Raw genomic sequence first — 26141 nt, forward strand, 5'->3', positions numbered from 1 at the left:
TTGCTCGAGCTATCCCATTCCAGAGGGCCACGTCACTAAGGATTGGGTCGTATAGTCTCCACGGGGCCTGGGGCTGGGTTATGGATCTGTATCATTAGCCGGACTGGAGCGTGGTCAGAAGGGGTTCTTGTCCCGACCTCAACCTCAACTTCCTCCGTGAACGTCATCACTTTGGGGCTCGTCATAAGTAAGTCTATGCGGGAGGAGGTGCAGTGGACATGAGAGAAAAATGAATAGTCCTGTGCCTCCCCGTGCCACAGCCTCCAAATGTCCACCACCCCCAGGGTCTTGAACAGGTGCAGCATACCAGTGCAATTTTATAGTCTCTCATGGCCGACGGGTGAGTCTTGGTATACCAGTGGGTCTGGCACCCCTGTTGAAGTCGCCTCCTATTATTACTTGGCCCTCTACAAAGGGAGCTAACTCTGCCTCCAGCTTCTGCATGAATACTTCCTGTCTCTCGTTCAGGCCATAGGCGGCCATCAAGGTGTGCAGCTGTCCAAACAACATGCTTTTAACTCCCAGGTGTCTACCTTCCAGGCCCTGTTGGGTTTCCAGTTCCACCAATGGGACTCCCCTTGCGAGGAGGATCGCAATACTTTTTCTTGGTGCAACTGGAGGCCAGGAACAGCTTTTGAAAATGTTTACTGCGCAACATGGGAAAGTCTCGAGAGACCAAATGTCGCTGCTGAATGGATCTGCGCCTGTATGGAGAGTTCAAGCCTTTGACAATGAGAGTCGTGAATTTTATTTTACGGTGGGGGAAGTGCCTGGTGCAATATTGTGTCCTTTGTTACGGAGGGAGGAGCTGGGTGGGTTTCATCCGTCATCTGGGACTGGAGCTCATATGCGCAACTAAAACATTTTAACAAAATGAACCAGTGCCAACCGTGCACTAACTCGGTTGGGCTCACCTCCCATGTGACCAGCGAGCAATGTTGCTTGGAGGTCTGGTCATGTCCTTGCTAAGCCTGGGCCGAAATAACTCTGTAGAGGCTACTAAACTGATCCTGCGGCGTTGTTCTGAAGTTGCAACATAATTGGGTAGGCATTTTATGAGCTCAGTTGCACTTCAAATGAGTTCCAGGTTTGCGGGACTTCCCTGCCACTGACCATGGGGTGCTCTGAGGCTTTGGATCTCCCCACCCCCCTTCAGGGTTGTTAAACGCTGTGGAGAGAAGCTCCCTGCTACAAATTTCCCCACAGGTCTTCCGCCTCCTCAAGGGCGCTGATTGTTCTTGTGGTATCTGCAATGGAAAACTGGAGGGTGGCTGGGAAGATCCACCGGTAGCAACACTATTCATATTGAAGAATGGTAGTTGGCGGTCTCAGGGCCATTCTTATCTGCACGGTCACCGTCACTAAGTCCTGGTACATCTGCAGGGATGCCTCCTGTTAAATTATGTCACCCTGTGAGCTGGCCGCAGCCATAATATCTTGGTTGGCAGTGTAAAAATTGACTCTTATGATGACATCTGCAGGGGGGTGTCTGACGAACCACGGCTTCGCCTTCCCCGCAGTCTATGCGTGTGGTCTAACAGCGGAGCTGCTCACTCATGGTGGAAGTAACTTCTGAAAGACGTTGCCCACATATTTACCTAGGGCTTGGTCTGAAATCGAGCATGTGACCCCTTTGATGCGCAAGTTATTTCTCATGCCCTATTCTCTATGTCCTCCTACTTCAATGCCATGGCCACAGTCTCCCCCTCAAGGGCCTGGATCCTATGCTGCAAGCCATAAAGCACCCCTGCCTGATCCAAAGTCTGTTCCTCCACCTCCCACAGCCTCTTCTTCAGCCTCTACTACACAGCCTTCCAGGTGCTCCAGCTTTGTTGTTAGCTCCGACATTCAATTCTGGAATTCCGCCTTATTGTCGGTCATGAAGGCCTGAATGTCCTCCTTCGTGGCTAGCTGCCCCGGGGGGGGGGGGGGGCTGTATCTTGGGTCCATGGCTCTCCCTGTCTGTCTTCCACCACTTCTGAGATGGCAGCAATGGTGGCGATATCCTTGACTTTTCTGTTTTTCTGCTGTTTGGCCATGGTGGGCCTCCAAGGGGACCTTGTGCCCAGGGGGTCCCCACTTGCAGATAACAGGTAGAGGCTTGTGTTGGGGGTGGCCTGTATCTTGTGTGAGCCACCAAGGATTGAGCAGCCCATCAGCACATGTACCTTAGGGCCTCCAGTTGATGCAGAAATTGGGGCGAGCTCCTGGAAACACACACTGCGCAGGGCTTTCACTTCTCTTGGGCCAGTATGTTCTACTGCCCCGACGCGGGCACACTCACCGCCGCTGCCCGGGAGCCTGCAGAAGTCCAGACTGCTGCTGTGTGGCATGCTTACCCCCTCCACACTCAGGCTGCCAGCTTGCTCAGAGACTGGCGGGATTGACTTGTAACTAACCGCCTCACTCCCGAAGGCACATCCATAAAGCATGGGGCCTCCCAAAGGTGGAGACAAGTCAAGTCTAGGTTTTTCTATGTGTGTGGGAGGCCTGAGTAATGGCTTCCTGTGATCCCCACAAGGCTCCACTTGTGCTCTCCTGAACAGCAACATTGATGCCAGAGCCCAGGGAGTGCAAGACTTCATTCCTCACACGAAAGCATTTCAAAGGGCTGTCTGGCTACAGGCCATCAAGGGACTGGAACTCTTGTCCCGCTGTTGCCCGGGGAATCGGATGAAAGATTCCCCGGCACTGCCTCCTTAGGGGTGCTTGTTGCTGCAGCATGCTGTTGGCCCCTTCGTGATCGTGCTCTGCCCGCATCAGATCGGGAGCTCACTGCTGGGCCTGCCTCCATCCCTCAGGGGATGCTTGTTGTGACATGCTGGTGCTGCTCGGAGCGGGTGACAGATGCCGCGCCCCACTGGGCTGCCGACCTCGCTGTCTGGCCAGTCCACCCTCACTGCTGCAGGCAATAACCGGCGCGAGTCAGCAGCTGCCATCTTGGCTCACTGCGCCGGCTGCTCCTGTGAGAGTTTCAGAAGGGCCAGGGTCATTACTGGGGACTCCCTGCCAGCTTTGCGTACACCAAAAGGCTCCTGGCCATCTCCCCTAAGCACTCGGCTGTCATCAGCCCCCAAATCAGCACTTTGCCAGAGAAATACTGCCTTAGGCCCCGGCTCTACACAGAGGCTCTCAGAGAAGCTGCCACATAGATGGCGCACCAAGCCACGCCCCCTGTATCATTACCATTTGGCAAACCCACCTTTTTATATACACATTTATCAGGCTTTGGTTTTTGTTATGCTTGCTATATATAAAATCTGAGCCAAGAACTAGAGACAAGTGTGGTATGTATAAATACGGTTTTGATTTATGCTCGTGGTGATTTGGAAATCAGTTTACCTTTGCCTACATTTGCCTAGTGTGAATTCAGTTTTTATTATTTAGAAACTGCTCATGATTTAAGTTCATCTGCATACAGATATTAATTGAAAGTATTATTTCATTGTTCATCTTTTCAATATTCAAACAGTCAATTTTCCTTCATTAGGAAAATGGGTACTCACAAAGGAGTATGTCATTGATAGTGCAAAAAGTGGGAGATGGCTTAGTGAAGCAACCTATGAATGGGGAAATAAATTGGAAAAATACCCTAACTTTACATCCATGATGAACACTGCACCCAAAAGATGGCGTGAAGAGCTGACCTTCACTGGTTCCCCTGGAGCGTTCTTCAGATGGAAAGTAATACTTCTCATGAAAGAAAGTGACAAACGAAAAGATGCTTTTGAAAGGTAAGATGTGAAGGACATAGCAAAAAGAGAGATGCATTAGTGTTCATATGTACCAAGAGTCACAGGATACATAACAAATCAAAACATGACAAATGCCTTCATTTACACATGTGTGATAAGTGCATTGATGATCGGCAAAAAACATCAATTATGATCTCCTCAGTGTTTGACAATAATATCTCTGGTCGGGGGGTACATTTCTTAAGCACATTACTATTTCTTGTAACATGCCTGTCAGAGGATTGTTCTCTTGTGGTGGTGTGCTAAAGTTTGATATTTAATCAGATGGTCTTGGTTTATATTGTGGACTATTTAACTGTGACTGTTGCATTAACATTTCCAGTGTTTGTGGACTTTTTGAACACCTTATATCAAAGTTGTCTCCAGTTAATTCGCTTTTTTTTAAAGTCTGTGTCGAAGGAGAAGGGGGTTTTTGTTTTGAAATGTTAGAACCCTCGTTTTTTATGATGGAAGATTTTTCATTTCTTATAGAGGTAAACATTTAAATTTGTTTGATACAAAACCCAAATTATTTCCTGGAAAACTAAAAATCCATAGGCGCATGCTCAAAACAGCATCTTGTGAACGTGAAGTCCTACACTAGCAAAGCTGAACAATTTGCATATTTGACTCTACTTAAGTAATGAAAATATTCATCAAATGTCACCAAATATGCCATGGCTTGTGCAATAAGTTAGGTTGGCCAAATCTGGTTAAGGTTCAGGGACAACATCAAAGCCTGCTACAAAAGCGAATGCTGTAGTATTCTGATTAAAGTTTCAAGTAATGTTAGTGTGGTGTTGCTAATATTTCTACATTGTCATTTATACATCTTTTAAAGTATGATTTATGATCATATGTCAATAGAATCAAAATTAAAATATGTTTTATTAAATTAAACAATTGTCATGTAAACAGACAGTTATGCTCTGTAGCAAAATAGATATACTATGACAACTGGCACTAAAACTGCAGCAATCACTTGTCTTAAAAACAACCACATCTATATGGACTAGCTAAAAAGTTAACTTTATATTTGTGCATAATCATTCTGAATAATTTGTTGACACAATATCAATGTTAGTTCGTCACACATCATTAATCCATATCCAACAGGGCTAACAAATTGGAAAGATCGCCAATTCGAAATATGATATTTATTCTTTTGTAAGAACATGCAAATGGTATAGCAATGATACACAGCTCTGGGTTGCGGAAGTTTACAAAACCGAACCACCTCTAATGGGGTGTGGGCCTATGGTGTTGGTAATAATAGTGTTGAGCAAAAATTCTCCTCATGCACAATCTGCATTACAGCCCTGCTGGAAAGACAAGATAGCAGATTGTAATGAAGCACCGCCTACCTAGGACCACGCCATTTCTATTACTTATTCAGTCTCAACCCTGTCTTTACCTCAGGAGACCACCAACTCTTTGTCTCCTGAGAATCTGCCAGCATCCTTTCCTAGCGGGCGATCCAGAAGCTTGCACCCATTGTTGTCTCCTTTGGGTTGAATAGTCAACTACAATGATATCTACATGGGGCACGGCTATAACTCCTTCATTTTCAGTCAGGGGGTACAATGACCTGTGGACTACACAGCACAGGTATCTTGTGTGGTATCCCATCGCTTTGGCACCTGAACTCCTTTTTTTAGTTACCCCAGCACAGTCACCAAGCTAGGACAGATTCTTTGATCGCTTCAAGAGGATCATGGCATGCCAGAAGAAAGACTCGGATCAGAAGGCATACTTTACTCCAGGAAGCTTATTTAAATCAAAGAAAATGCCTTACTGACCCTACTGCCAATAGGGAGGTTCCCTACCTAACAAACTAAACTATGGGTACTAGTCTTGTTCTCTGACCGAATCTTAACTTCTAAACTGACCACACCACTCTGAGAAAACAACTTCTCCTGCGACTATATCTTTCTCTTTGTTTTTGTGGGCAGCTTTGAGCTGTTTGTCTGATTTCAAGGCTTGGGTTTATAGGGCTCCCATAACCCCTCTGCTTATGTATGTCCATCTCGCCCTCTGGCCCTGGTTGTCCCTCATAGGGATCTAGTCCCTTAGTTTCTTCCCCCGGTCTAGTCTCTGCACCCCTTGTACCTTCACCATGGTAGATCCTGCTCCAGCGAGGTTGCTTTGACCGTCTATAGTTGCAGCGCTTCCCAGCTTCTGCGCATCCTCTCCTTTATACCAGTGGTAGTGTTTTTCGCTCGCTGCTATGTTGCTCCCTCTCTGGGTTCGAGTAGTGCGACTAGGGGACTCGTTCCTCTCTCGCTCGCCTTGTTCAGTATGGTTTCCGGGCTCCAGGATGACCACGTCCTCTGCGTGGTCATGCCATCTGTGATGAATAAGAGTTGATCATCCCAAACACCCTGGCCTGGCCTTCTCATGTGGCCAGAGAAAGACAGACAATTCCTGACCTTGTGGGCGGTGTACTGCAGGAGGATCACATGGGAGTGGACTTGGGTCGGGAGAATTGGGAGAACCCTCTAAACAACTTCCCCAATGACCCTCCGGTTCTAATAGCCTATTGAAAAGTCAAAATATGTGGTAAAAAGAATGAGAATGTTGGGGACTTCAAGTCCCATAATGCCATAGTTACTGGGACAAGGAAGAAAAGCTCAGAGGCACAGAACTGCAATATGCAGTCTAGTGTTCCTGACAAACCACACCTGAGTGGGAATTTTGAGTATTTAAATCCCCCTCTGGTGTAGGTGAGGAGGAGTAGTAGAAAGAAACGTCATCAGTGGCTGTGTATGCAGCAGGTGCAGAGAGCCGAGGACACCGGGATCACTGTCGTGTCAATGATGGTTGGTGCTGAGAGGGTCGTGAGAAGAAGACACAGTTGCAGAGGTCATGCAGCGGGAAGCACTGCTGTTGCAGGTTAACTCATGGGAGAGAAACTCTCTCCTCTTCATGTGCCTGAATGCGGTGGCTGGCGATCACCAGGAAGCGAAAGGAGCAATGTGTGCTCCTGTTCAGCGAGGCATGAGCATGAGACACGGGACTGCGACCGGAGCTGTCAAAGGCTCCAGATCCAACAAACCTAGAAGTGGCAGCAGCAGCTGGATATGCGGACGCATAGGGAAAGACCGGTGAGTTGGCCTCTGAAAGGTGACCCTGGGGTGCTCCGCTGTAAACCTCTAACCACCTATAAAACCTTTGAATCCCGAACTAATGAAAGGAAGTGTTTTTGGGCCAAAACTTAGTTATTAACTATCTCTTCTCGTTTCCTCTTCACTATCACTACCCACGTAGAGAGAAAATGATATTTGAGAGAGGCTGCAACTACCCTTACCCAAGGAATGGGGAAACACTATTGAATCCAAAGACTAACCACCATTGGCAAATTAGAGAGGGGGCAATATTAAATAAAAACTATGGCCAGCATTGCCAAAGAAAAGGGAAGGCAATCTTTGAATCCAATAAAAACCAGCATTGGTCAAATCAAAGAAAGGCAATTGGAAATAAAAGGGAAAACCACTTTATTTTGAAGGAAGAAAGCAACTTGAATGAAAGATATTACCAGCCATTACCTGGTGTGATAGTGGAAACACAAAGGTGGCAGGAACGTGGCCGCCTTTGTGGACAGTGGCAAGACGGAGCGGAACACAACCTGCATTGCATGTGGCAAATCAATCAGTGGAACAAACAGCATCCATGGGTGTTGTATCTTTATGGAAGAAGTTGTGAATTGTATTGTTGACAGTACACCAGGAAAGGGATTGTAAGTGGTAGTCCTGGCAGGTTGGTGAACCAGGAAGAAGACATTGTAGTACTGCATTGTGGTGAAAGGTTGTGGTCGACAGAAAGTGGCAAGGCCACTAATGTATTTGATGAACTGTGGTAAAGCCATCCTGACTAAAACATTGTTGCGTATAAAGAAGTGTATAGTACTTGTCCTTTTCAAGAGAAGAGAAATCATATTACAATATTTGTTGGACTAATGAAGACTAGCGGTCTCATCACGAGTTGGGCAGTAGCCCTTAAACACGGCGGTAATGCTATTACTGCTGCATGTAAGGGTCCGCCCAAACATGAGTCTGGCAGCATTTACCCCCAGCTTAGGGCTGGGGGGTAATGCGCTGGGAAAAAGCCAATTTTCGGGCGCTATTAGCATGCGCTAATTGCACTGAAAATGCCCCATTGGGTACAATGGGGAATAGCCTTTACCGCCCAACACTTTACCCAGCGCTTATAGCGCCGGACTGGATGGCGGTATCCCGGTGTTCCGCTCACCTGGTCTCTGCAGAGGCGTTGGGGCACTGTTGCAGCCCTCCCAGGGGTGAGGTCGCTCAGGTCCAACTTCGCCCTCTGCGCTTATGTGGTGACTGGTGGTAATACATGATGCTGCTCGGGACCGCTCCTGTTGATTAGTTTTGGCAAGCACTCCGTCCTGCTGCTTCTGGCAGGGGGCTTTTATGATCTGGACCGAGTTCCTTCACTGGTCCCTTGCACCTGGTAGTCCAGTCCTGCTGCGACTAAGCCACTATACTTCAGGTAAGTGTTCCTGTTTGCCTTTGTCTTTCCTCGTCTGTTTTTGTTGTATTGTAAAGTTGGTTGTCTTGTATTGCTGTCCGTTCCACTTTTGGTCTTTTGCTTTCTTCCCTTGCAGGTGATGTTGCCGGCCCGGCAGAAGCTGTGGAGGATCGAGGCGGCAGCCGGAGGGAATGAGGAATGAAGCTGCAGCGGTACAGTAGCTGGTAAATTGTTAACTAGGGGGCGCGGCCCTAGGACAGATGTTCTAACCTTATCTTTCTTCTTCTTCACAGGGTCCGAGTTCGTGGATGTGGAGCGCAGTGCCGGGATTAAGAACACTGGATGTCAGGAGATGAGTCTGCAGATGAAGAGATGAAGCACCGGTTTCCTGGAGGTGAGTATGCAGGAGAATGCCTGGTTTCAAAGGTAAGTAAACGGGTCCAAGCGGCGGTGAGCGTCACGTTGCATGCGAGTGCACAGTAACACGAAGCACGGGCTTTAAGGATGGAGCAGCTTAATATAGCTGAGCTTCTGAATCCACGCCCACCAGGTTCAGCCTGCCTGCTACACCCTGCCACACCCGATGAGTCAGCACATGAGTATGTTCTCTGGAATAAAGGCTTTTAAAAGTTCTTGTAAAATAAAAGCACTCCTGCACTGAAATAAAGTGTTCCTGCTCACATCTCTATATGAGCCTGGCGCCAAAGGCGCCAGACTGAGTCCAGCCAGGGCCCCTGTGTTTATGGGTCCCAAAGTGACATAAGTGAGTCAAGTGACCCATTGCCCCATCACTACATGGTGTGGTTTTTGTGTTCTGGGGCCTGTGGCCATGACACCCGGCCGGGATATCACCCAACTCGTGATGAGGCCTTAAGACTTTTGGCCTGATAAAAGAAAATCTGTGGGAACTTTATGTTGAAGAGTGTTGAACTTACTTTGATTGTAAGAGAATCACAACGCCAAGTGAAACCCTCCAAAAGTAAAGGAACTTTGTGTTGGAAACAGAACTTGGCTGTTGGAAGAAACCAGTTTATGTTACCTTTTTGAAGTAGAACCTGATTATTGGAGTGAACCTTATTCATTGGAATTTTATTTGGAAATCCTACCTTGATTCTGGGGAACCTGGTTACAAGAATGTTTGGTTCTAATTATTATTATTTTTAATTCTGAACAACCACATTAAAAATACCTGAAGATTCCAAGGTGGCCGTCGACCCTACATAGACATGTCAACAGCAGTTCCCAAGCCCGCTGCAAAAATAAGGAGGTTCTGCAACCCTCAGATACAGACAATAAGGGTGGGGGGGGTTCAGAACAGAACCCTAGGCGAGAAGCAAGGAGGCAGGAGAAGTCTGGAGGCATTTGTGGCTCCAAGCAAGTCAACGAGGCAGCGGCCACAAGGTGCAGTGCAGCGCCGAAGTGGCGAACACGCCTGACTGCTGGAGGAGGTCCGCCGCGGGTGGAGTGAGGCACGCCCAAGCCACAACATACACTCTGGAAGACAGTGAGTGGGACCAAGGTGTAGATAAGTGGGGAGGAAATCTGTGAGTGTCCAACCCGATAACCCCACTGGCAGAGATAGCCGTAGAGGAGCAGAGGACCCAGCCCGGAGGCGCAGTGACAAAGGGCAAGGACGGAGGCACCCTAGAAGAGAGCTGTGAGTCGGGCATTTCACTCTCTGACCTGGGACCAGGGGGAACACAGCGCAGCGCCCTGGAAATAAAAGGGCGATAACTACAGCAGAGCCCCCGGCCCTGCTCCCACGCTTTATAGTGCATAACAGGGATGAGGGGAGGAGAGTGGAGGGATCTAGGACTGATCCCGGCCTGGAGCTCGTCGAGGGATATCCTAAGGAGCGCCAGAGTCTGACCAAAGTAAACAGACCTCACGCCCACGATGGGACTGCCCAGGCTTATAAGTGTGGCTAGCTCAGAGACGGGGATAGGGTCGGGGGGGGGGAAGGAGTGGAAAGGGGAGAGCCCCCCCTGCCCTGGAAACTCCCCTAAGTAAAACTGGGTGAAAAAGTGATAGCCAAGCACAGCAAGAAAGCAGGAAGGGCAATCAGCAAGGGCACTGAGGCCCCCCAATAAGGGATATCAACAGTAGTAAAGAACAAGGCCCCCTACCCAAACGGCATGGTGAAAAAGAATGGGGCAGGGCCCAGGGACGCACAAATGACATCTAAAGTAAAAGGCAGAGCCACTAAAGCAGTGCCCGCCACGGGGGACATACCGGGCACCCTCCCCACTATGTAGCCACCACTGGAAGCAAGATACACGAATAAGAATATGGACCGTTCCAAAGGAGCGCAAGGACCCTGCAGAAGCGGACCTTTCAGCACCTATATCGAAGCAAGACTTTCATAGAGAAATGCTGGTCCTACAGGCGACCCTGACCAAGACTTTTCAAGACCAATTTCAGCTAATGTGCACCGACCTTAACTCGGCACTTGTGGAAATGAGGCAGGAAGTGGGGTGAGAACTGACTTAATTGAAAGGGGCCTGCAGGAGGTGGACAAAGAGACGACGGCAAACAGCGAGGTGATAGAACGCTTAAACGTAGCAACTCAGAACTTGGAGCTGCAAATGGATGACATGGAAAAAAGGTCCTGGGGAATTAATATACGAATGAAACTATTGCCGGAGTCGGTACAGGATAGAGAACTAAAGGAGATGACCCAGAGGATCTTTGCAGATTTGCTGGGAAAAGCAGAAACCGAGACAGTAGAGCTGGATCGGATCCATCGGGTGGGCCGATAAAATAAGGGTCCCAACGCAAGGCAACGGGATGTCCTGGTGGCATTTGCAAGGTATGGCCAAAAGGAAGCAGTCTTGCATGAAACAAGACAACAGAAGCTGGTGCTATACAAGGGCCAACAGATCGCCCTATACCAAGATCTAGCAAACAGCATGCTACTCCAGCATTGACAAATGGGCACAATAGTCAAGGACTTGAACGTATGAGGAGTTAGGTACAAGTGGACCTAGCCCTTTGTTCAGGTGTTTGAGTGGAAAGGGGTACAAAAACGAGTAGTCTCCCCACGGGAGGGAGCAGACCTATTGCACCTGGAACTGGTTCTTGACCAGCAGGGAGAGGTGGCCCCCTCTACCAGCGAACAGATCGAGGCCCAGACTATGGGAGTGGACCACGGCAGGGGAAAAGTGCAGAAGGAGAGCAACACTGCGAGGTCCATGAGGAGGGGGGTTGCAGACGGGAAGTTGAGGGGCAGGGGGGTGTAGTCAGAGGCTGGATCAAGGGGGCGGAACAGGCGGAAAATAAAAGGGTATAATGCAGAGGACTCAAGGGGATAGGGAGATCAAAGAGGGGAGGAGAAGCAGCCGCGGGCCATGGGAGAGGGATAAGGGAAGGGCAATCATGAGCAAGACCCACATAACTGTAAGTTGAAATGACTAACTCATAATGTGAGGGAGCTTAACACCCCTCTCAAAAAGAAGTTGGAGAGATTCACTAGGGTGGCAGGGCCGGATGTTATGGCCATACAAGAAACACACCTCCTGAGAGAGTACTAGGCTCGACTCGTAATAAGGGGCATCTTCCAGATCTATTTGGCATCAGGCCTGATGAAAACTGGAGGAGTAGCAGTGGGCATTTTTTGGAAAGATTTCCATTCATGTGTAATGCTCCCTCCAGTTGTGAACCCCCCCCAACTTTCTGCTGTTGTCTGACCATCGTAGCCTGACTTTTCCAGTGCAGCCCAGCCTTCTGCTGTACTCCGGTGGGTTTTTGCTGCTCACTTGGTTATGGAGAAACTGACATGCCCTTAAAGACCGTCAGTACTGGGAGACTTTGTTTCCCTTATTCTATTACTTTGTTACTAGTTCTCAGCAACATTTTTACTAGTGCACAAAGTACCGTACAGTACAGTGCGCTGGGGGTCTTCTTTTCATTTTTAAGGCCCTAGACAACCTCAAAGGATTTTTTCAGTAGAAGTACAAATGTGCCTTGGACAGAGCTGTTAATTTTCATATATTTTTAAACCTTTCGTGCGGTCCATACCGCGTTTACCGCGGTTGGCCCAGGACAGTGGCCTGGCCCCAAAATGGCCTTGCCACAAGGTTCTTTTTGTCCTTTGGCCATCTTATCCCTTTGCCTTCCCCAGGTCGAGCCGACCTGTGAAAATCCTTATTTGGTCATGTAGATCCCTGTGCAAACCAGAGCTTTCACAGGCTTCTGCATCCCTTGGGTGTGCACCTCCAGGATGTGGTCTGGTCTGTCTAGTTCCAATACACATCCTGGGTGCCAGAGAGTCTGGTGTGCTGGGAAGGACTGGGACCACACGTGGTCTGTCATTGGTCCATGTCTGGAATGGCTGTATGTGAGCAGATCTCTCATTGGGTCCTCGTTTTGGCACAAAGGAGATTCTGGATAACAGAAGGCATCTTACACCCATTCCAGGTCGATCTCTTGAGTTCACACAAAACTTAGGATAGGAACCAAGTATCCTGAAACCAAGAAGCAGAGCCGAGGAACCGATGGTGACCCGCTGGAAGATTTGGCACCCTGAGCCAGCTTTCGTCCCGTTGGACCCCGTTTCTGATCGAAATTAAGTCTGCAAAGATGCTTCGACCCATTAGAATAGTGGGACTTACTATTCTTGGCACCTCCACCTTAACCTGAAAGCAAACCTTCTTGGAAGTGTTCGTCGGCCAACCATTGAACTGACCAGCTTGTAGGGGACCTTTTGCCCTGGAACCGCTGCCGTCTCAAGTTGACATTTGAGCATTTGGAGACTGTAAGCTCTAGGTATAAGGCATTCTCCCGCCGAGTTTCGTATACCTACCATTCCTAGGTCTGGAATCAGAGTACGCCTGAACCCGAGCATACGCGGTCACCGTGTCACCCCGCCTTGGTGATGAACTTTGTGGGTGCCTTGCTGCTGTGCCCTCCAACTCGCTGCAGTGGTATTGGCCTGATCCATCATCAGGAGCAGAGAGATCGCCTCTGTCCCGCCACAGAATCATCCCTGGAACGCAGCCCCTGAAAGCCGCAGAACCGCACAATTGCAGGATTTGAACCTGCAACTGAATTGGACTCTACTGACGAAGTTTGGTCCGGAGTGCGCCGAGGGTCAGTGAGTACTTGCAACCCTTACCGCTGGCCTCTGGCACATCCATCCATTTTTACTCATGAGTGTCCCCTGAGGGCCAATCTTCTTTATTGAGGTAGCCTGTGCTACCGAGCTATTCCCAACTCTTGGATCCTGTTCTGGCCTCTTGGGGCGACCCTCCTCGAATAGTGTAAACTTATTCTTCATTGCCTCACCCACCTTCCTGAGTCACTACAGCCCCTGCAAGAGACCCCGTTTTTGGCTCTACCGCATGTTTGTGTGTACCTGCACCGAAAGTACTTTCAAGCACAAGGCTCCCCTCATCTTAGGGATTGGATCGCCTCTCAGTTAGGGTATAAAGTATATTCGCACTGTATGCTCCCTTTCTTCACAGGTTGTGGACCCTTACTGTGTTCTATTCCTTTAGGCCATTGGTAACGGTATATATGTTTAATAGTAGTGTTGTGTTGGTTTAGTTATTACTGCTGATATTTGCTTTGTGTTTGATTTAAAAGGCCTTTAATAAATGTATATGTATTTTTGATATATACACCTGACTGAGTAATTTGTAGTGTCATTTACTGTGTGTGCTCATTGTGGACTTTCGATCACCCTCACCCCTCCTGAGACATAGTCTTGACCACCGCCAATACTACCTTGAATGGTCTGGGTTGTTCAGAAGGTTACCCTGTTCCAAGAATCTAGGCTTGCCTTCTGAATCTCTGCCCACCAGGTCGGAATTGATGCATCTGAACAGCCATTAATGTCACGCACGGCGGCCGCGGCCGCTGGCAGTTGTGGAGACGCTGGCGCTGGAGCGGCCATTGAAATGGCTGTTACGACGCTGCACGTTCTCCAGCCGCGGTCCAGCTTTCCGCTGTCGGACCAGCGGCGCCCTTTATTACGAGCGCCAACCCGGAAGCTCGCGCGTTGCAACCTACTCGCGTTAGGCTTCCGGGTTGGTACGCTCCAGTCCTTTCCTCTGTGTTCGACCCTTCTCCCGTTACCTTCTCCTGTGGTTTTGTGCCGTCCAGCCTTGCTATCTCGGCTACTCCCGTTCCTCTCTGGCTTCCCTCTTCCTCTGCAGTCCTTCCGTCTTCGCTACAATCTTAGCTCCAACATTTCTTCCCTTTCTTTCTCTGTCTGATTGTTACTCACCACTCCCATCCTACCCTCATTGGGTAGGCTTTTCATTCTGTTGGGTCCTCTCATTCCATTCATTTCGGCCTGGCATCCTGTCATCGTACTCACCCAAGAGGGGTTTTTTGTGCCTTTTGGCTTTTTCCCCTTCATTGGTCGGCCCCGTTTCGGGGGCCCCCCTAGGCCCCGAGTCAGAGGGGCAGGGTGGCTTCCTCTCGAGGCAGACCCCATCTGCATTCCAGAGAAGAGGCTTTGAGAAGAAGGAGATTTGGACTCCAAACAGAAGAAGAGACGGCAGGTGAGCAGGAGGGCATAAGGGTCACTTTGGATAGTGGTGAGGAGTCGATTGACCCAGGGAGTGATTGTGACAATTAAGTCCAGCATGGATTTCAGAGTCTCAGAGACCAAAAGGCATAAGTGCGGGAGATACATAATAATAAGAGGAGAATATAAGGTATCAGTTTACACCATAGTTTCAGTGTATGCCCCCAACATAGGACAGGAGCTATTCATGAAGGTATTCTTAGGAGAACGGGAGGAATATGCGAAAGTCCACATAATTCTGATGGGAGACCTCAACATGGCTTGGCATAGGGACCGGGATAGGTCAGGGCGGGAGGACCAGGAGGAGGAGCGGTAGCGTCAGCCATATTGCAAAGTAGGTTTGAGAACATGGGGTTGAGAAACTGAAGGGGGAGAAGGAGGGATCTACATTCCTATCGGGGGTTCATGGTACACAATCTAGAACAGACTACGTATGGGTATCGGATAACCTAATGGGGAATGAGCGTGCAGGGATGCACATTGGGGGTATGGAAATGGAAGGTCCCGGGGGAACTGCTGAGACCCAGTGATAGGGGACAAGATCAAGGCTTTTCTTTAGCTCAACAAATGGTGCGATAGGGGAGAAAGCATCCGGTGGGACCCATTTAAAGCAACCTTGTGGGGGGAATTCATAGCGGCAAGGTCACAAAAGGAGAAACAGATGAAGGCCTTTGAGATCCAGCTGGCGGAAGAGGTGGAGGAGGCCAGGAAAAGGGCGGGGGACACCGCCATGAGAAACTTACTCAGGACCTACAGGCGAGCTGTAGGGCAACTAGGGAACCTCGGAACAAAGAAAGCTGAGGGGGCTCTGTTATTTGTCAGGCAAAAATATTACGCGAAAATGGGGAATGTTCGAGGGGGTGTGGGGAGGAGGGCACGGCATCATGCAAATGGTGGAAATGCCCCAAAATGTAGCCATTCTGGAGGGAGATGCTACAGGCGCTAGTGCGAGCATTTGGGTCATGGGCCGGAGCACCCCGCGGAAAGAGTTGATGAGGGAGGAAGGAGAAAGTAAGGCTGTGAGAAGGCACGGGTGGTACCGACATTGGCAGAAATGACTCTTATTGCTCAAAGATCGAAAGGAACCATCATCCCCACAGTACAAGAGTGGCTCTGCAAAGTTTGGGAATTGGTGGCACTGGAATGGGCCACATATGCAATCAACAATAACTTGCCAAAATTCACCAGCGACTGGAGCAAGACCTTAGCTTACTTGAAAGACAATTTTAGGGTTCAATGGTGCCCCCAACGCCTACAACTTCTGGATTTACATTCAGCGAACTCCGACGAGAGATCCATGCAAGTGGAAGAAGACACCGAAACCCTGTTGGGGGAAGGGTATTTATTTATTTATTTATTCGTATTTGTTAAGCGCACAGAATCAGCCCTGAGGCATCGTGGCGCTGGTTACAGAAATAGCGCTGGTTACAGGAATAGCGCGACTTAGTTACAGCATGGAGGCATACAGGCATACAAGTTTACAGTAACAATATTTAGCAATGTGTGCCTGATTGGCTGCAGGTAGAGGAAATTTAGTTAAAGAGAGAGGTTTTGAGTTTTTTTCTAAATGCTGTGAGGGAGCTTTCTGCTCTTAGAGCGTGGGGGAGATTGTTCCAGAGTTTTGGTGCTATGTAGGGGAAACCCCGCCCTACTGCTGTAATCTTATTGATGCGTGGTACAGTGAGTTGGTTAGTGTAGCACAGTCTGGTAGGTCTGGATGAGGTAGGTCTGAGAATACTGTCTGAGAGATATGATGGTGCAGTGTGGTGGATACATTTGTGGGTGGTAGTCAGTACCTTGAAGGTGATGCGTTCTTTGACAGGGAGCCAGTGAACTGATTGTCTTGCCAGTGAGATGTGGTCCCTTTTGGAGATGTTTAAGGCTGCTCTTAGAGCGTTATTTTGGGTGACCTGATGTTTGTTTAGGTTTTTTTCAGAGGTGCCGGCTAGGAGTGCATTGCAATAGTCAAGTTTAGCGCCTATGGTAGCTCTTGCTATTGATAGGCAGTTTTCTTTGGAGAGGAATGGTTTGATGGCGTTGATGAATTTAGTGCTTAGTGCAGATGCGGAGACAATGGCACTAACTTGTTTGTCCATGGACAAGGTTGCATCAATGTAGACCCCTAGCGTTTTCACAGAAGATAGGACTGGGATAGTGCAGTTGTCGATGTTGAAATTGGCATAGCAACTATCTAGCCTGGCCAGTGTGGATTTTTGGCCGAGGATAAGGATTTCAGTCTTATCCCCGTTAAGACATAGGCCGTTAGTGGCCATCCAAGCTTGAATGGTGGCGTATATGTGTTTTAGAGCCAGAGCGTCTTTGTGGTATGAGCCTGTTAGTGGGAGGAGCACTTGGGTGTCGTCTGCGTAGTTGGTGTAGGCAATCCCAAGTGCATCAAGTTTCTCGAAAGGGGGCTTAGTGAATAAGTTGTAAAGCGTAGGTGCTGTACAAGAGCCTTGAGGGACACTGCAGTGTATTATGGATGGTGTTGCGTTAGAGGTGTTAGAAAAGACTTTCATGGCCCTCCCTTCAAGAAATGATGTTATCCAGGAGGTGGCTTGGTCAGAGAAGTGTGCAGAGTGGGAGAGGTGTGAGGTGAGGGTCTTGTGGTCCACTAGGTCGAATGCCGCTGAGAGGGCGAGGAGAAGTAAAAGGGGCGGGTTTACCTGTGTCCAATATCTTGGTTATTTGGTTTTAAGGTCCAGCAGAGCAGTCTCTGTTCCATGACCTTTGCGGAAGCCTGATTGTCTGGTACCTAGGATGGAGTTAGATTCAAGGTATAGTTGGATTTGGCTGTGTGCCACTTTATCTAGAATCTTGAGAAGGAAGGGGACTGTTATAGGTCTGTAGTTGTTAGGCACTGTGGGGTCGAGGGTGGGCTTTTTTAGAAGTGGGCGCACCCAAGCTTCTTTGAGACTGTCTGGGACAGAGCAGGTCTTCAATGAGGCATTAATGAATGCGGTAATGATTGGGGCAAGTGGTTCAGCGCAGTCCTTGATTAACTTAGGAGGGCATGTATCGGATTTGCAAGTCAATGGTTTCAAATGTTTCAGTATGTCCAGGACTTCTAGTTCTGAAACTTCGTTAAAGGCAAATTTGGGGATGTTAATGGTTTTGCTAGACGATTGAGAATCTGAGTGCCGACTCGTTTTCGGCAGGGTATTTGCTTGTTGTGAAAAATGTTTATCATGTTGTCTGCCTCGCATTTCTGACCCCTCACACTTCCTTTTGGGCTGGCTCCGCTTGGCCTTGCCAATTCATCATAGCCATGTGGTTCGTCTGCCACACTTCTTTTTCTCTGGCTTCTTCTACCGGTTTCTTTCCAGGTATCTCCACGGACCTCCATCCGGGTCCTTCTCTGTGCCGCAGCCACCGCCGCTCCAAATGATGTTGGTATGTCAAAGGCTCTCATTGTATCGCTTATCCCCCTCCATTCAAGGGGGAAAGTGCTTTTCTTCTTGATACCGGATACAAAAGGGGTCTGTTTAACTGTCAATCTCATTGAGATTCCAGCATTGCCGTGAGCCAATTGTAGAAATACTTTTTCTACATTATTTCGCGTTCCACAGCTGGCAGTTAGCTCAATTTCTGGTATTCCCATATATACTGACAATGTCTCGGTTGTAGTGAGTTCCTTACCGGAATGGGAGTCCCTGTCCTTCGGTTGGGGATTCAAGCCCAGTGAGGTCCCACTTTCCCAAACCCCTAGGGAGGATTTTGTTTAGCGGGCTCACCTGCTTAGCCACAAAGGGGGTGGTTCACCCAAGGAAGAAGGGGTGAAACCTACAGATTTGTCATACCACACCAGATAATTACAGCTTCTTTTTGGACCCTCCTTCTGGCCTTATGTCAGATATAAATTGGCAGCATTCTGCTCCGCCACCTGTGCCCCCCGCAGGGTCTATATGTTCCTATCTCTCAGATTCTGGACACAATTCCACCCCCAGAAGACAGGTGGACTCTGATATGGGTGATGACTCTGAGGAAGACGTCCCCTTATCCAAGAGGGTATTCCATGGATATACCAAAGCCAGAACAACCCCCGGCTGAAACCGGAGTCTTATCAGGGATTCTAGCCCTCAGAAGGGCAGAATGGATAGGAATCACCTGGCTGAAGAGCAAACTCCTCATTCACTCTTACCTGTTAAGAAAAAGTGGGTTCTTGCATGAAATGAATCGCCATCAGATAATAATTTTGTTGGGTAAAAAATCTTTTTGCATCTACATTTTTACATATATATATATATGTATATATATATATATATATATGTATATATATATATATATATATATATATATATATATATATATGCTTTATTCAGTTATTTGAACCATCAAAGAAAACATCCAGTATAAAAAGACCTCATCACATAATACCAATAGGACTACAACAAAGTGAGCATAAAAAAAAATGCTTTTGTCAAATTCATTATCCATGCCAGTTCTGGTCATTTGTTTTAGTCTGGATCCCTGCCACTTTCCATGATGGCATCTTTAGGAAGACTGGATTGCAGTTTAAAGACACCTGAGAGGGAGGGGTGTGCAGGTGAGAAGGTCCGTGGCAAGCTGGCTTTTCAAGAGGGTGAAGCATTCTGTCCAATTTTATTCAATGCAGTAATTTTCCCCTTTGACGGATTGAGCAGAAGCTCTGGAAACGCATGGTTTCTTAGTTGGATGCTAGATAATGGTGGGGGCAAACTTCTGTATTGAAGGAGGATCAGTTCCTTGGCAATCCTCCAAGAGGAAATTACAGTTCAATTAGCTCAACCCATTGATCGTGCAGTATTGGAATCCTAGTAGCTCCAACTATGTCATGTATGATGTTTCCAATGGATGCTCTTGTTGGGCATTACATTACATGGTGTTTGTATAGTGCGCTGTGGACCCACACGCATGAAGGCGCTAACAACAGAAAGACAAGACACACAAGAATGTAGCTACCTTTTGACTTTTCCAAGATGGCCGCCAGCACAAAGTAGACATGCTGACGGTGCTCTCCAGATCCCGACTAGTGCGAGGTGCCCACCACCCCACTAGCGGACTCCCGAAAAAGGTGAAAGGACCCCCGCGTGTCGAAGGAGGGGTGTGGGGGCCGGCGGTGCCACTCAGCGAGGCGTGACGGCCCTCAGCGGTGGAGCCACCTAGGAAGGAGACGTGACCTGGCGAGCGGGCGGTGGGAGAGCAGGCGGAGCTACGCCGCATCAAGAGCCCCTGGGGGTCCCAAGGAGGAGACGGAGCCCTGTGTGAGGGCACGTTGCGGGGGGCCGCCGGGCACGGTGGAGCAGGAGTGGAGGTGCTGGCAGAAGCGGCCCCATGGGCTGGCCCGCCTTTCCCACCGGAGCACCGTGCACCTGGGAGTCCCGCGGCGCCCCCGGCGGTGGGCAAGAATCGGCGGAGAGAGAGCTACTGAGGAGGCCCGCATAATCGTGGGACCCGCGAACAACAGCGGATCCCACAAGGAGGAGGAGACCTGCAGCGTCGGGACCAGGAGGTCCGGGATAGTGAAAGGAGGCCACAGGACCAGCGAGAGCAGAGAATCCAGGCGAGAGCCTGGTGAGTGCGCGAGGAGGCGGGGGGGGGGGGCCCATTTGCTGAGCGGCACGGGGCCGGTGCTACTGCAGCGGCAGGGGGCTGGGTGAGAAGTAATCTACCCCCCCTTAGTAGGAAAAGGAGATGAGCCTTAATTCACCGGCAGACAAGGCAAAAACTCCCTCGAGTCAGAAGGGAATCGGGGGCATACCCACCATAGGACGGGAGGACCCCCCCCCCAGTTGCCCTTGGGGGGGGGTGAAACTCCCAGGCAGGCACAACCGGTGGAGCGGCACAAAGGCGAATAGACCGGAGCAGGTGGGGCCCTGCAGGTGAATCAAGAGGGGCAATATCCAGCAGGGCGAGCCCACCCCGCATACAGAAGACGGCGAGCCATACACCCATACCATTTGGCCGCTGAGGCCCAGTCTACGGCGCACTCCACGGGTACTCGCTGAATCCAGCGGGGAGGTACAGGAGGACCAAGCTGAGAGGATTCTCAGGTGAACAGATTTTATAATAGGACAAAGCACCAGGTGAAAGAGGAACACCGTGAGAAGCCTGAAATAGGGGAACACTGCATCGATAAAGCCCTGAATTTTAAGGCGCAAAGGAGGACTAGCAGGACGTGGTTAGCCCACGGGAACATCCAGTGGAGAACAGTAGTGGCACAAAGGAAGGGGGAAGCGAGGACTATGACCACGAAATCCAAAGGAAAAGGGGGGGAAAACGGCCCATGCTCCAGGAGATACCCCGGGCACCCTACATGCAATGTGGCCCATGCATAACACGAAGGATGGGGCCGGGAATACTCGAGATAAGTCCGGAGAAGACCACGCCCAGAGGGGTGTGGAGGACCCGGCTTTAAGGTCTAGACAGGAATTCCTGGGGGAGCTGCACGCCCTACAAACTAACCTGGCAAAGACTTTCCAGGAGCATTCCAACTTATGCGAGCCGACCTAAATGAAGCCCTAGGAGAGATCAGACAAGAGATGCGGCAACTAGGGGAGAGGACAGACACCCTGGAAAAAGGCCTCCAAGAAGTAGACAAAGACACCCTGTCTAACAGCGAAGCTATAGAGAGGCTGGACATTACAACACGGAACCTCGAGATTCAGATGGAGGACATCGAGAATAGATCCCGAAGGATCAATATTAGGGTGAAAATGCTGCCAGAATCGGTATTGGATAAAGACTTGAAAGCGGTAGCCCAAGGAATTTTTGCCGATTTTTATTTATTTTATTTTTTTTATTTATTTATTCATTTTTTGACGAAGGGAGCCCTGAGACGATTGAACTAGATCGGGTGCATTGAACAGGGCAGCTGGCCAAAGGACAGACAGTAAGGCCTAGAGATGTTCTGGCTGCTTTTACCAGCTACGCCCAGCAGGAAGCAGTCCTCTGAGCTGCAAGGCAATGGGAACCCATTATGTTTAAAGGTCAGCAGATTGCGTTATTCCAAGATTTGGCGAGCAGTATGCTCACGAAAAGGAGACAAATGAGCCCGGTGCTAAAGGTATTAAATGAGAAAACCATACGATACAAATGGACCTTTCCCTTTGGCCTGCTCTTTGAGTGGGAGGGGAGCCAGAAGCCAATCACCTCTGTACGGGAAGGGGCAGCCCTGCTTCAAATGGATCTGGAGGGAGGCCCCCACGGGCTCGGGCACACAGAGCACGAACAGTCGACCTAGGCCGAGACCCAGGGAATGGATGACAGTTGGGGAGAAAAGAAGAAGAGGATTAAAAGGAGGTCTGCAGTGAAAAAAGACCAGAGAGGAGACGAACGAGATATTATCAGACCCCTGATGCGCAACAGTGGTAAAAGGGGTGGTGGGCCTCTAAAAGAAGGATAGAGGCTTTGGGGTTTTAGGTGGAGCAACCATTTTGGGAACGGAAAGGGCGGAAATGCCCGGGTTAGGAGCGGAGAGTAAGCGGGAAGGTATTGTCCTTCCACGGGGGGAGTGGAGGGGGAGAGAGGGAGCGAAGGTGGGGCAATGGGAGGGGGTAACAAGACATTTACTAGAGGGAAGAGTGAAAGGGTAGTAGCACGTCACTGGGAACAATGCTTAGGGGGTGACTTTTCAAGTGGCTAATGCATAATGTGTGAGGGTTGAATACCCCTCTCAAGAGGAAAAAGTTGGAGCACTTCACGAGGAAAGAAGGGCCAGATATTATGGGGCTTCAGGAAACGCATCTGGTGCACAAGGATCAGGGGAGATAGAAGTTGCGTGGGTTCGACCAGATTCTTCATGCGTCAGGCCAAAGTAAATAAAGGGGAGTGGCCCTGGCTTTCAAGAATACGGTCGACTTCAGAGTTAGCGCTGTAACAAGGGACAAAGAGGGGAGATATATTGTGGTCAGGGGGAAGTATCAGGACGTCCCTTATACAATTGCGGTTGTGTACGCCCCTAATTCCGGTCAGGAGCAGTTTTTGCAGCGGTTTCTGAAGGTGTTGGAAGAGCAAGCCTGGGGGCAGATTGTTCTGATGGGAGACCTTAATATAGCCTGGGATAGAGAGCGGGACAGGGTCGGTGGACGAGTAAGTGGGGGGGGGCGGTAATGTCAGTGGAGTTGAAGGATAAGATCGGTAGGATGGGGCTGAGAGATGTGTTGAGGGAACTGAAGGGAGAGTAGGAAGGCTACACCTTTTTATCAGGGGTTCATGGCTCACAATCCAGAATTGATTATATCTGGGTCTCTGTGGGATTGGTGGGCGGCATTTGGGAGGTGAACACGGGACCGATAGGTATAGCGGATCATAGAACGGTGTCAGTTATTCTAGAATTGGGTTGAAGGGTGTGGGGATGGAAATTCCCAAGGTCCATCTTAAGAGACCCGGAGGTTCGGGGGGGAATTGAAGAGAAGATCAAGGTCTTTTTCGCCATCAATAGGAAGGAGGACACAAGAGAGGAAGTAAGGTGGGACGCGTTCAAGGCTACACTCGGGGGGGGGGAATAGCGGCAGCCGCTCATCGAGCGAATTAGTTGAAGGTACTGGAATCACAACTAGCAGCCGAAGTAGAAGCGGCTAGACAGAAGATGGGTAGCACTCCATCCTGGTTAGCTATGAGGGAATATAGGAACGCGTTGGGGCAGCTGGAACTTCTGCGTACTAAAAAGGCAGAGGGGGCGCTACTCGCAGTGAGGCAGAAATATTGCGCTAAGGCAAATAAGGCGGATATGCTGTTAGTGAGATTACTTAGGGGAATGAGAGCGAGGAATGCAATTAAAGCGCTGAAATTGGGTTCAGGGGAAAGGGTCACACAGCAGGAAGAGCTACAGGAAGCACTGGCGGGGTATTTTGACTTCCTCTATACCTCTCAGAACCCTCAAAGCGACTTGCAGGACAAATTCCGAGAAAAAGTACAGCTGCGGGAAATAGGAAGGGAAACACGGGAGGCCCTTAACCAAGAAATTACAGAGGAGGAAGTACGAAGGGTGATCAGGGATCTTCCAGTAAATAAGGCCCTGGGCCCGGGTGGCTATACTGCAGCTTTTTACCAATTGTTTATCACGCAGTTGGCCCCTCAATTGACCTTGTTATTTAATACATTTCGGCAGACCGGTAGAATCGCCTCATCCATGGAGGAAGTGAAGGTAACCCTCTTCCTCAAACCTCATAAAAATCCAGAGGAAAGAACATCCTATTGACCTATCGCTTTAATTAATATCGATGTTAAGAAATATACAAAGATCCTGGCAAACAGGCTTGACGCCCATCTCCTGAAATTGATAAACTCTGCTCAGGCGGGCTTCGTCAGAGGCAGGCAAACTGCGGATAATATCAGGCGGGTGGCCCACTTAGTCGAAAAGGTGCAGAAAGCAAATACTCCCACGGTCCTGATGGCACTAGATGCTGAAAAAAGGCATTTGACCGCGTGGAGTGGTCTTTTCTGTTCCGGGTAATGGAAAAGATGGGTTTCGGAGGGGAATTCATGACGATGGTCCAAGCTAATTATCAGGCCCCTTCCATTAGAATGATGGTTAATGGAACAGCGTAAAGGTTAGTAAGACTACAGATGGGAACAAAGCAAGGCTGCCCGTTATCCCCAATACTTTACGCGATCTACCTGGAACCCCTCTTGCAGGCAATAAGAGAGGCGGAGGAGATACGGGGCATTCCCTTTGGGGAGAGCAGCAGAAGGTTGCCACGTTTGCGGATGACATGTTGCTCATCCTAACTGCACCAATCGAATCGATCCAGCCTAGCATGATCCTGTTGGCGGAGTTTGGGGAGGTGTCAGGGTTGAAGATTATCGCTAACAAGTCAGAGGTCTTGAACCTAACACTAAAAGCAGGGGAATGATACAGGCTGAAGGTGAGTATCCCCTTTTTATGGAGCCCGGGAGGTGTCAGATACTTGGGGGTTAGGATCACTGCTACCTTAGCAGGATGGTATTCGGCAAACTACCCCCGCTGCTAAAAGCAATCAAGAGGGACTTCCAAAGGTGGAGAGGTTTCAGGGTGTCATGGTTGGGGCGGATCGCCGCAGTTAAGATGGTTACATTCCCTCGACTGCTGTATTTATTTCAAGCGATCCCGCAGCCGATACCCTCGCGCTTCTTTAAGGAATTGGGAACACTGACTAACTGATTCTTTTGGGAAGGGAAACGAGCTAGGGTGGGCGGCAGCTTATTGATGGTATCCAAGGGGGAGGGAGGCCTAGCCTTTCTGAATTTTAGGCGGTACTATGAAGCAGCCCAGCTCAGAATCATCAGGGAATGGTTGAAGGGAGAAGAAGGTATGCACGACAGGCTATGGGTGAGGATGGATAGGGCGGTGGTGCATCACGACCTGGCGGAAGTTTTATGGCTGCCTAAATTGCACAGACCTCGGCATCTTTATGAGAGCTCTATGACTAAACTCATGGCAGACACCTGGGATAAATTGGCGGGACCCAAGGGGATAACCACGTTCCCGTCGCCCTTCACTTCTATCTTTGGCAATGGGGACTTCACACCGGGCTTGGAGAAAGGGGCATTTACGAGATGGCAGGAGGGAGGCTGCAGGAAGCTGTGCGATATGTTTCGGGGAGGGGAATTGTTGTCGTTTGAAGATTGTAAGCGGGAATTTGCAATACAAGAGGGGGAAAGATTAAGGTACCCTCAAATACGACATTGGGTATTACACCCGAAGGTTAGAATGGCGGCTACTAGAGAGCCAACAAGATTCGAAAGCTTCCTACTGTCCAATGGAACGAAGGGCCTCATTTCCAATATTTATAAGATTCTGGATAGCACAAATACAGGCTCCCAATGAGCATATATGCAGAAATGGCAGCGAGTCCTAGGGATGAAAGTTAGTAGGGCTGAATGGAAGAGGCTATGGAGGAAAATACCTAAACTGGCCAAAGCTTCACAATTACAAGAGGCGTGGTATAAGATATTATTCGGGTGGCGTTCTACCCCAGCCCGACTCCATAAGATGTTCCCAGCAACATCGGAGAGATGCCGGAGGGGCTGTGGCTTGGCAGAAACAGCAGAGCATATCTGGTGGAAATGTCCAAAGATTGAACCTTTCTGGGGAGAGGTGCAGAGGGCGCAGGAACAGGCCTTTGGCCCGGGAGCCGAAAGAACCCCAGTACAGATCCTCCTAGGCATCAGGGGAACCCAGAGGGAGAGAGAAAGCGAAACTGATACTAACATTGGCGGCTATGATGTTAATAGCTCAGAGATGGAAAAGCCCGGAGATCCCCATGAGTCAGGACTGGCTACGGAAGATTTGGGAAATAGTAGCTTTGGAATGGGCAACGTATGCCATGAACAATAAGGTGCAGAACTTTGCCGCGGATTGGGGGGGGAAACAATGGCTTTTCTTAAAGATGACTTTAGGGTGATATTGTGCCCGCAACGCTTGA

General features: G+C 49.3%; 1 protein-coding gene across 1 annotated transcript in view; it reads left to right on the top strand.

Annotated features, from left to right (window-relative positions):
* Window positions 1–26141, top strand: part of SLF1 (SMC5-SMC6 complex localization factor 1) — a 1342282-nt gene that overhangs the window by 207784 nt on the left and 1108357 nt on the right. Inside the window, exon 4 of the mRNA XM_069627641.1 lies at window positions 3491–3734. Coding sequence (XP_069483742.1) covers window positions 3491–3734 — 244 coding nt within the window. The remainder of the gene's footprint in view (window positions 1–3490; window positions 3735–26141) is intronic.

The sequence above is a fragment of the Ambystoma mexicanum genome, chromosome 6p (assembly GCF_040938575.1).
Source record: "Ambystoma mexicanum isolate Mex_15411 chromosome 6p, UKY_AmexF1_1, whole genome shotgun sequence".
NCBI lineage: Eukaryota > Metazoa > Chordata > Amphibia > Caudata > Ambystomatidae > Ambystoma > Ambystoma mexicanum.